The sequence below is a fragment of the Bolinopsis microptera genome, chromosome 12 (genome assembly GCF_026151205.1).
Source record: "Bolinopsis microptera isolate Bmic1 chromosome 12, MBARI_Bmic_1.0, whole genome shotgun sequence".
Classification (NCBI taxonomy): Eukaryota; Metazoa; Ctenophora; class Tentaculata; order Lobata; family Bolinopsidae; genus Bolinopsis; species Bolinopsis microptera.
This window is the reverse complement of record NC_087083.1, coordinates 468,980-480,012: the sequence shown is the minus strand read 5'-3', so window position 1 is coordinate 480,012 and position 11,033 is coordinate 468,980. Positions and strand designations below refer to the sequence as shown.

Here is an 11,033-nt window from a genome sequence, read left to right as displayed (position 1 = left end):
GTCCATTGTTACAATCTGCCACAGAAACAGCTACCGACAACAGGGTGTTCAGGAAAGAAAAAATAGTAGATGCGAATAAGATCATAGAACTGCAAGAGAAGTTACTCTCTAAGCAAGAAGAAGATATGACAAAAATCAGTGATCTGCAGGAGAAGTTAGCTTTGAAGAAGGATGACGAGATTGGAACTGTGAAAAGTGCAGCTCAGAAAGAGATTAAGACCTTTTCGTCTCTGTTGAAAAACACGTGCAAAAACGCCTTTGCACCGAAGAAAATCCAAGCTGCAGTGAAAAGGGTTGCCCTAGAAGAAGATCGAAGTAAAAGTCTGATTATATTTGGGATCCCAGAGACTGAGGAGAACTTGGATGCTAAGGTATCTGGTATTTTGTTGGACCATCTCAACGAAAAACCAAAAATTTTGAGATGTAATAGAGTTGGAAAGGACACAAGTGAACGAGTCAGACCAGTTAAATTCACTTTGTCAAGCTCAGATCAAGCTCGTACCATCTTGAACAAGACTAATTTATTAAGACATGTAGACGGGTTTACTTCTGTTTACATAACTCCTGATAGATCAGCTGCAGACAGAATAGCCTACAAGAAAGTTGTCGTCCAGCTACTCAATAAAAGGACAGCAGAGCCGGACAAAGTTCACGTAATCAGGAACTTTAGAGTCATTAGCTCGGAGAAGGAGCCTTGAGAGTTTTATATTTTCTATAAGTTACATACATGCTACATGAAGAGGTCTCCTCCTAGTCGTTGGAGTGGCCTGCATCACACACATCTCTTCTACGGCGTAACATGTTCCTCCATTCCACTCGCTTTAGAGCCAACTGTTTTACTGCATCTCTGCTGATGTTATCGACACCTGTAAATTCAGCCGCATCCTCGAGTACACAGGCCATCCAGCCTTTGCGGGGTCGTCCTCTCAGTCTCTTTCCATAGTTTGGTTTCCAATCCAGTAAGAAATTGGGAAACCGCGTCTCTGGCATTCTGACAACATGTCCGTACCACCTTAGTCTAGCCGCACCGATGAAAGTTTCGATAGACTTAATTCCAGCACGCCTGAGAACTTCTTCATTGGAGACATGGAAGAACCACTTTATCTTCAAGATTCTTCTCAGGGAGGTCAGATGGAAGACCTCAAACCGTTTCATCTGCTTCTTTGTTGTGTTCCACACTTCGGCTCCATATAACAGAATAGTAATAACAGCAGCCTTGTAGATACGGATCTTGGTGGGCGTTCTTATAGTTCGACTGTTCCATATCTTCCAAAGCTGATGGAACGCACCATTAGCACGCTGGATCCTGATGTCAAGATCTCGGTCAATGGTACCATCCCCACTGATGTTGGCACCAAGATAAACAAAGTTGCTGACCTGTTCAACAGGTTCTCCCTCCACTGTTAGCTTTATACTGTCTCTTTCGGTGTAAGGTCGCTGGGACGCACACTTGCTGATCGCCATGCATTGTGTCTTTTTAGCGTTGATCTTCAACCCAGCATAAGAGGTGTAATAAGCTATAAGATCAGTGGACTCTTGCAGCCCTTCTTCAGTATTGTCCATCACTGCCAGATCATCAGCGTAGTCACTGTCCATGATAACTTTTTCATCTGCACCCTTTAGTTCCTTTTGCAGTACAGCACCATGACTGATTGCCTTGTGAACCTCGGCCAAAAAGATTCCAAAGTTCAGACAAAAATTAAATACAGGGGGGCCCTGGATATCACCCTGTCCAGTGCCCGAATTAACAGAGAACCAATCAGACATTTCACCATTAACCCTGACAGCACTCATGGTTCCGTTGAAGAATGCCTGAAAGATTCTAACATATTTCTCAGGAAGTCCATAGTGTCTCATGCTTGACCAAATAAACTCTCTTCTGATGGAATCAAACGCTGCCTTAAAATCAATGAAATTAACATAAAGTGGAATGTTAAACTCAATGCAGTTGTGAATAATGGTGCGGATGGAATAAATCTGATCAATACATGAGCGGTTCCGTCTGAACCCACACTGATTTTCCCTAAGAAGACACTCCATTCCAACATCCAGCCTCTTAAGAAGAACCATTTGAAGAACCTTAGAAGACGTTGCCCTAAGAGTTATACCCCTATTATTGCAGCAGTATGAGGTGTCTCCCTTCTTTCCGATAACCACTATAACACCTTTAAGCCAATCCTCAGGGATCACCTCTTCCTCCCATACCTTTTTAAACAGTAGCTCTAGTTGGCCAACAAGAGCACTTCCACCATACTTAAGTTAAGGATGTGATTCTTCATCACGCACTATGGTCATTGGAATAGGAGAGGTTATTGGCTTCACTGCCTTCACGATCACTATTCCCTGAGATTATAAATAATCTCTTGCCACCAAGAGATTTTCTATAAGTACAATATTATATGTTTTGATTCATTGATTAATTAATTGTTGCTAGGGCCCAATGTTATTGCGGGTGTGGTATTTACTGCACACTACCGTGTTTTGGTTACCCCTCTCTCAATACATAATTTGGGTTTCGATATTCTGGGATAGTGAAAATTAGGGCTATATCGGTTTTTTCCTTTTATAACTGGGTTTATTTAGAAGCATTCAATTCTGTATGATTATGTATTGTTTGAAAAGTTTTAGATAAAATTAGACTGATTAACTTTTCCAAAATTTTCCACATGTCTTAAGGCCACTTTTTGCTACTTTTGCCACTTTTTACCATCTTTCTTGTTTGTCAAATATCTTCAGCTGTGAACATCGTAGAAGGTTACAAATTAATCGAGGGTGTTTATCTTTCTTTTTTTATAGAGAGGCTGGGACTGGGTGGCCCACAAGAGGATAGCATGTGGATGCTTTGCCTACCTCTTGGGCATGACAGTCCTAGTATGTGATGTAGGATGATGGTAAGTGTTGTAAGATGTGTCGTGTATGTACGCTTAAGTGGCAGCTGGGCGTGGAAGGGAAAGGTGAGCTAAGACGATGTGTAAGTAGTCGCTATGTTACACCAGTCTGGTCCAGCTCCTCTGGCACAATTAAGCGTTTTGTGTGGTTTGTGAAGTTGACAATAGTGGAGATGTGTTGGTTGTCGAATATGTCATTAACGGAGAGGTAATAGTCCTGGAAATATTGACCTCTTATTTGGGCAATAGCCGGACACTGTCCTAGAAAGAGTGAGATAGTTTCCTCTCCGTCGCCGCACATCGGACAAGCGCTGGTGCTTGATTTGCGGATGGTATGGAGGTGTTTGTTTAAGCCACAATGTCCTGTGATGAGGTGCACTGCAGTTCTGTAATTTTGTCTGTTGTTGCTGAGTGTAGTGTTAAGATTTTTGATGATGTTGATGTTTTTGTGACCGAGTGTCAGTTTGGTGTGTCTGGGTCCATCAGTTAACCAGGTTTCCTGATTTAGTCTAGTGACTTTGTCGTCGATCAGGCGTTTGATGTAAGATTGTGGAATTGGGCAGTTCAAAGTGGATTCACTGGTTCTACCAATCTTGGCCAGCTCATCTGCTTTTTCATTACCCCACAATCCGATATGTGCAGCTATCCATTTGATCTCTAAGGTGTTAGTGGATCCGAGTGTATTGAGGATGTCATAACAGTCTCTAGTAGTTCCACTCCTCGTTAAGATCGAGGATATAGCTTGTATGGATGAGAGACTGTCAGACCATATGATGATGTGTGTGTTGTTATAAGTTGAGAGATATTTGCAAGCTTCGATGATGGCGGTGAGCTGTGTGTGGTAATCACCACTGACTAGTAAAAATTTTACAATATAAATAATAAAATGTTACCAGCTTTGACTGATGACCACAGTAGGGTCGTGAAAATGATGATCGTTATCGTCATGACGTTTTACCACTCACTTACAACTTGATAAAAATGAAACAATTAATATGTTATCATATTATCATTAATAATGTACATATTATTTTACAAACTAGTATAAGAATATCAATAATACAAATTTGTGTTAAATCATTTATATCAGGGAAATCTTAACATATTTCTGAAAATTTTAGTATATTTTAAGTCGATTCTCCGGTTCAATTTCGGGTGTAAGATCAAACTAGTGCAGAATCAAGCAAGTTGAGTAATTTTTTATATGTATTAAATTGAATGTGCTTTTAATAAAAAAGTAAATATACTTAAAATGTGTGCCTATTTTGATATTTCATCCCTAGCTTAGCAGACGTAAATAAAACAACGTGAATAAAACAACGTAAATAAAATAACGTAAATAAAACAACGTAAATAAAATAACGTAAATAGAACAACATAAATAAAAAACGTAAATAAAAAAACGTAAATAAAACAACGTAAATAAAACAATGTAAATAAAACAACGTAAATAAAACAATATAGGAGTTCCAGCTGCAGAAAATCCTTTCTATGTCGCGTAAGATCATATTTTCAAGCCAAATGATCTATAAATTCATAACAATTTTACAGAAATTTTTACAGATTTTTTTTTCAGAAACAGTGGTTCAGAAGTTCTTCAGGGTTTTTAGTACTCTCCATCTTCTTCACCTTCACCGTCAAAAGAGTCGACTCCAACCTCTTCGTAGTTTTTCTCCAGAGCAGCCAGATCCTCCCTAACCTCAGAGCACTCCCCTCCTCCATACCTTCTGTTACGTACCAATGGACGAAGGCTCTCTTGGCATACATAAAATCGAAATTGTGGTCTGCAATCATACGAGCTCAAGCCTCAGAGATGGCGATGGTGTTGGACAACATCAAACATGCACACAGCCCTACGTATACACAGTAAAGAGGCAAGTTTTTGTGGTTCTACAGAAGCTTTCCCTCATATGTAGTTGTATATATGTATATACTATGTATAAATATATATTAATATATATCGTCATTCCGCCGAATCATTATTCTTTATGTTTAATGTTCCTTTACCCTTCACGCTCTATTTAGTCGATCAGTTTACCCGACCCAGGTTAATTTCGTTATTTATCAGCCCACCTAAAGATTTTATTTCATTGAATATACCGAGCGTTTATTTTTATCCTAGTCATCAGGATCACGCGTTGCAAGAAACTTTTTAGTTCATAGTAGCTATTTACAAGACTGACTTAGGCTACGTGGCAGGGTACGATAGATTTATTGGAGGGAGTAAAATTACATTATAAATAAATGTGCAAAATCTATAAATGAAGTTAGGACGAATACTGTATTCCCTGTATTACAGTCCGCTCTGAAGAATGCATATATCCCTGAACAATCGCATATAATCCTCGATAACTCACTTTTCGTCTTGCACTTCAGGTAACAGGGAACTGACTTCCAATCGATCCCTGGAGGTGCAGTAAAAATCTTGGCTCGCAGACTGACAAGTCTGACATTAACCATAGAATCGCAAATTCCACCTTATAGATCATCTTAAGCTTGAAAATATGATCTTATTACGCGACGTAGACACTTGTTTTATTTACGTTGTTTTATTTACGTTATTTCATTTACGTTATTTCATTTACATTGATTTATTTAGGCTGTTTTATTTACGTTGTTTTATTTAGGTTGTTTTATTCACGTTGTTTTATTTACGTTGACCACGTTTTATTTACGTTGACTACATTTTGTTTTCTATATCATACTTTTTAAGTACACATTGGCATACACTCAAATTCCGCATTCACATTCCACATTCACAAGCATGTGAGCTCACCTGGTCCAATGAGCGGAAAACAAGCTCTGATGACGTCATAGTCACGTGACCTCAGGCTCATAATCACGTGACATCAGACCCAATCAATTGGGTTCTGGCCTGGTCAGCTCCCTGTTACCTGATCTTGAGGTGACGTGCGACACCTCGTTAACCCAATCTATGTCTGAAAGGCAGATCACCGTGAGACCCCGGATCTCATTGGACCTATAGTGGTTAGCCATCGTGGTTTTTGTGGGATTAAGACCCACGAGTGCGTGAAATGTTGAGTCTTTCAGTGAAGTTACACCAACTGTTACGCTTACTTAACTGATGGTGGAACCGCATGATATTGGTACTGATAATTAATCTATTAATGACGTGGTTAAACTTGATGGGTTGTTTGCGACCCGGACGAGTGGGTGGTATGCGACTGCAGTTAGGACACAGCGTCTAGCTCTGTTTGCGAACATCTGATTATCACGGGATTTTCACTAGCCTTCAGGAAATCGTTGCCCGCAACTTTTGTCGCATAGCACCCGTGGCCTTCATAAAGTATTAATGGCAAAGTGTGCCAATGACCTAGCTCGAATCAAGAAACTTGAAGACGAGATTGGATTAATTTGCTATGAGATCAAGGAAGCTATAGTCCACCATCTTGATCAAGGTGAAAAGAGAGCAGTGGATAAAATTAGAGTCAATCATAAATACTTTTACTTGATTACGCTAAATCCTTTCCTAAACTGCCCGGATAAGTCACTACCTACATTTACATTTTACAGTGCCACCTCTCACTAGTAGGGATACAGAACTGGTACTCACACCTAACCACATCATGGAAGCTATATCTGAGATTAAGCTGGACTCTTCACCGGGGCCTGATGGTATTTCTGCTATCCTCCTCAAAAGATGTGCTTCAAGCTTGAGTGTTCCGATTCATCTCCTCTGGTCTGAGTCCATGTATACAGGCATCGTCCCAAGTTTCTACAAGACTGGATATGTCACACCGCTTTTCAAGAAAAGTAGCAGGTGTGATGCTGCTAACTACAGACCGGTTACTCTGAGCTCACATGTAGTCAAAGTCTATGAAAGAGTGGTTAGGAAACACATGGTTCAGCATCTCGAAACCAACAATTTGTTATCCGACAAACATGGCCGCTTCAGATCGAACAGAAGCTGTTTGACCCAAATGCTCGATCACTTTGACGACATCTTTGAAGGATTTACTCAGGGGAAATACACAGACTCCATTTACTTCGATTTTGCCAAGGCTTTCAACAAAGTTGACTTGGACCTACTTTTGTTTAGGTTAAAGAGATACGGATTTCACGGCAAACTTCTAAGTTCATTCGGACAGTGCCAGGGTTCTAAGTGGTGTCCCTCAGGGAAGTGTGTTAGGACCACTATTGTTCATTTTGTTTATTAACGATCTAGAGCTAGCTGTTACCTCTTCTAAGGTAAGCTTCTTTGCTGACGAAACTAGGGTCTCCAAATGTATCGATTGCTTTGAGGACTGTCTGCTGCTTCAGGCTGATCTGTACGGTATTCTCGACTAGTCACGCTGCAACAACATTTAGCTCCACGAACAGAAGTTTGAGCTCCTGAATCGTCTCCACAACAGAAAGAGCCACGTTTCTGAACTCCCTTTTTACGTGGAAACTCTACTTTACAAGGTTTCCAGCGAGAACATACTAGTAGAGGCTCTTACGGGCATTGTCTGCTCGATACGATAGGGACCCCAGATACACCTTACTAGACGTATTTTTGACCGTAGAATCGATTGAAAGTGGTTTCAAGATGATTGGACTGATTGTTCTGGGGTAAAATCGCAAAAAAACCGATTTTTGGGCCAAAAATAGGCCAAAAAACCATGTTTTTTGATATTTTGAGCAAGTTAATTTTGTTGGCATGTCGGCAAAACTTGCATAAAGATAGCTAAAAGACAGCCGCACAAGATTGTATAAAAATAAAACAAATCCCTCTATTTGTTCTGAGGTAAAAATCCAAAAAAGTGGTAAAAATTTTGACTTTTTTGCTTTAAGTTTGAATAATTTTTTGCAGTTGTATTAAATCAACCCAAAAATAGTCACATCGTGTTTGCCTAAATTTTTCCTTTCCGAGAAGTACCCACTTCATATACTTAATCGAAGTTTGAATATTGTCACTCCGCAAGCGTTTTTGCCAAATTTTCGACGCGCACTACGCGCAAAAGCATTTAGTTGTTATCAATTGGCACCCGCGCGTTCATCATAAATTTCAAACAGCTATAACTCAGCGAGATTATGTCCGTTCTAGCTCATATTTTCACACTAAATAGAAAATAATGTGATCTTATTGCTGACAAAATATGGATATAATTACTTTATTTGCCTTAGAGTAATAGACTGTCAAAGTTTAAAACGCGCATTGGTATAGCACGTGACTAATAAGGCCAAATTTATACTTCTTAACATATTATCGATCCTTAGACATCATACTATTGTGTTCAATTAGCGGTTAGGTCTCTAAACTCGTAGCAGAAAACACGTCTTTTTGCCCGTAAGAGCCTCTACTATACTACATCCCGTTGAGAACGTCAGGGACCTCGGAGTTATGGTATCAAGCGAACCGAACTGGTCCAAACAGATCAAAATACGTGATAGGACCGTAATGACTACTCTATATAAGTCTTTGGTCAGAAGCCTACTAGAGTACTGTTGTCCGCTGTGGGACCCTGTTAAGGTGACTGAGATCCAGCTTTTGGAACAGACATGGTACCCGAGCAATCATCCCTTCCCTGTCTAGGTTGAGTGCCTTGAGCAACAAGACACTCTATGATAGCTCATCTGCTGTAAGAGGACCAAAACTATGGAACTGACAGTATTAAAGCTGAAGTATTAAAGCTGAAGCTACGTTGTGTCGTTTAAAGTTAGTTTGTCCAAGTTTATTCCTTTGATACCGGACAACCCTCCGATTTCCGGTTATAGCTGCAGCTGGTCTAATTCCCTGGTAGACTACTCGCCATCGAGGTGGTCAGATCAGAAATCTGATGACCCCTCCTGCTACGAGGATAACCTCAACCAAAGTAACCAAAGTAAGTAACTCTCGGCCGTTTTAGACCCCCTCACCCTCCATCAGACACTTTACAGTTGCACAGCTATTATACAAGAATTACGTTATTCACAATAGATATGAAGATATCCACCTAAAGTGTTAGATCATTTTGCACAAGGCTTTCTCTCCCCCGGTCTCAGTGAACCTCTAGGCTCTGACTCAGGTCCTTAAACTAAGACCATGATATCATGAGATTCTGATGAACCACAAGGCGCGTCACAATTTTCATTTTTATCAGACTCATAACATTAGTGAGCAGCAAACAATTCTCCGTTTAATATCTAAATATTACTTTTTTAGAAAAACTATATTGAAATAAACAGGATGAATATTCTTTGTAGAATAATGACTACATCGCTAGTCCTACTACATCGCTAGTCGCGAAAGCTTCGAACTGTAAAGATCAAATAGAAATTTAGCTGGAAATATTGCCAAAGTAGATGTTTTTTGTGTACCAGGATTTTTGCGCACCAGGATTTGCGTACCTGGCACGGATGTGGCCCGTCACCACATGGCGTAGTGTGGGCAGACCTTCGGGGAATAGAGGTGTAGTGTGGGCAGACCCTTAGCCTTGATTGAATGACACCAAATGAAACATGTAATTTGAAAGATACCATTACCTGCTGGTTTAATGCAATAATCCTTTTTCCGCTGTTTCTATTTATAAACTGTTCATAACTGTGAGTGTGACTATGACCAGCCTTGAGCTGTACTGACGTCTTCCAAGTTTAAACATTTCTAAGCTTTTGCAAAGCGCAAAAAAATTATTTCGTCTGCTAGGGATAAAATATCAAAATAGGCACACATTTTAAGTATATTTACTTTTTTATTAAAAGCACATTCAATTTAATACATATAAAAATTACTTACCCTAAGTAAGGCGGCGGCGGTTGTATGAGGACGGAAGGCGATTAACAAGGACGACTGGTTAGGACAGAACTTTGACCTATAGAGCTATATAGTATGAACTAATCTTAACATCATCATATTGGTACGGTTGAAGGGATGAAAATAATACGGTCAAGAATTTTACTATGAACTACAAACCTCTTTACAGCGGTAGTTCCGTGGAGATGGCAGTGTTCTTCGCACTTGCATCATTGCAAATTAAAAATAGCAGTTTTACATTAAAATACTGGTTTACAATACCGGTTATCAAATTACATTATAGATAATCGTAAAGAACTTATTCATATTAATCAAATCTAAAATCTTAACACAAACGCAACAAATTTTACCGGAGACTTCATGCCTCTGATAAATCTAATTTAGTGCGCGAGAATTCTGGGTCAGCTGAGTTTATTTGCAAATAATTTACTGTTATCAATAAAAATTCTATTCGCACGCCAGTCGGTCTCGTGCACAGATATTATAAATTTAACTTTGATCTGGCAGCTATAAGAATATAATTTTTACAATTCCAATTAACTTTTAAATGCTACACGTGTGCTTAACACTAACTACTAGGTCCCATGAGATCCGGGGTCTCACGGTGATCTGCAGATCGTGTAACCCAATCAGTGACGAATAATATACAAAGTCTGGATTGATAAGTAGGTGAGTTGATCAGCTGTCAGTACACAACCATAATGTTGCGAGATAATAAATAACATCACTATCTAACATCCCTGAATTTTTTTTATTGAAATCTTTCAAATCAATCAATTACATACAAATTTACACAATGAACAAAATTAAATCTTTTCATAAGTATAAGACTCCGATAACATAAGATTTTCTAGGACAAAATGTATGTAATCAAAGTACCTGAGGGTCACCAAAACACAGATGTTGAGAGCAAAATGCACCTCCTGCACAAGTATGGGCCCACGAAAATCTTGAATTCTAAATAGAATTTCAAATAGAATCACACAAAAATATCAAAAGCAATCAAATCATATAATAAAGTGAAATCCATGATGTGATGATATGCACTAAAATGAGGAATGAGAAATACAGACAACAGGAATTTAAGCTCTATGGACATATTGTTAGCTTTAGGTAGACTGCCTCACATCTCTGTCTCGAGGGAATAATCTAGATCATAATCAAAGTCCTCCGGCAGAATTTTATCCCACATGTAGGAGGTCAATTTGCTTTTGAACTCAGAAATAGTCTCTATCTCACGTATAGCTAGAGGAATATGATTCCATTTGGAATGGGTCCTAAAGTAAAAGTTCTTAGCAAAAGCGTTAGAGCTTGCTCGTGGTAAGATTGAGCTTACAAAACATAAGGGGTCTATGTAGCTTTTCTTAACCTCGAGTGGCCTTGAAATGGTTGCAAATATGAGGGTAAAGTGA

At 39.2% G+C, this 11,033-nt stretch overlaps 1 protein-coding gene across 1 annotated transcript; it reads right to left on the bottom strand.

The window, feature by feature from the left end:
• Positions 1 to 2,982: 2,982 nt before the first annotated feature.
• LOC134824473 (uncharacterized) lies at positions 2,983 to 5,348 on the bottom strand. Its single transcript, XM_063836378.1, has 2 exons — positions 5,246 to 5,348; positions 2,983 to 3,545 (listed from the first exon to the last, which is right to left on the bottom strand). The coding sequence occupies exons 1-2, from the start codon at positions 5,346 to 5,348 to the stop codon at positions 2,983 to 2,985; spliced, it is 666 nt and encodes a 221-aa protein (XP_063692448.1).
• Between the last annotated feature and the right edge of the window lie 5,685 nt (positions 5,349 to 11,033).

Coding starts and splice junctions, on each gene's coding strand:
- LOC134824473 (XM_063836378.1), bottom strand. CDS start 5,348: ATGGTTAATGTCAGACTTGTCAGTCTGCGAGCCAAGATTTTTACTGCA. Junction 3,546..5,245: donor CCTGAAGTGCAAGACGAAAA/GTGAGTTATCGA, acceptor CTAACACCTTAG/AGATCAAATGGATAGCTGCA.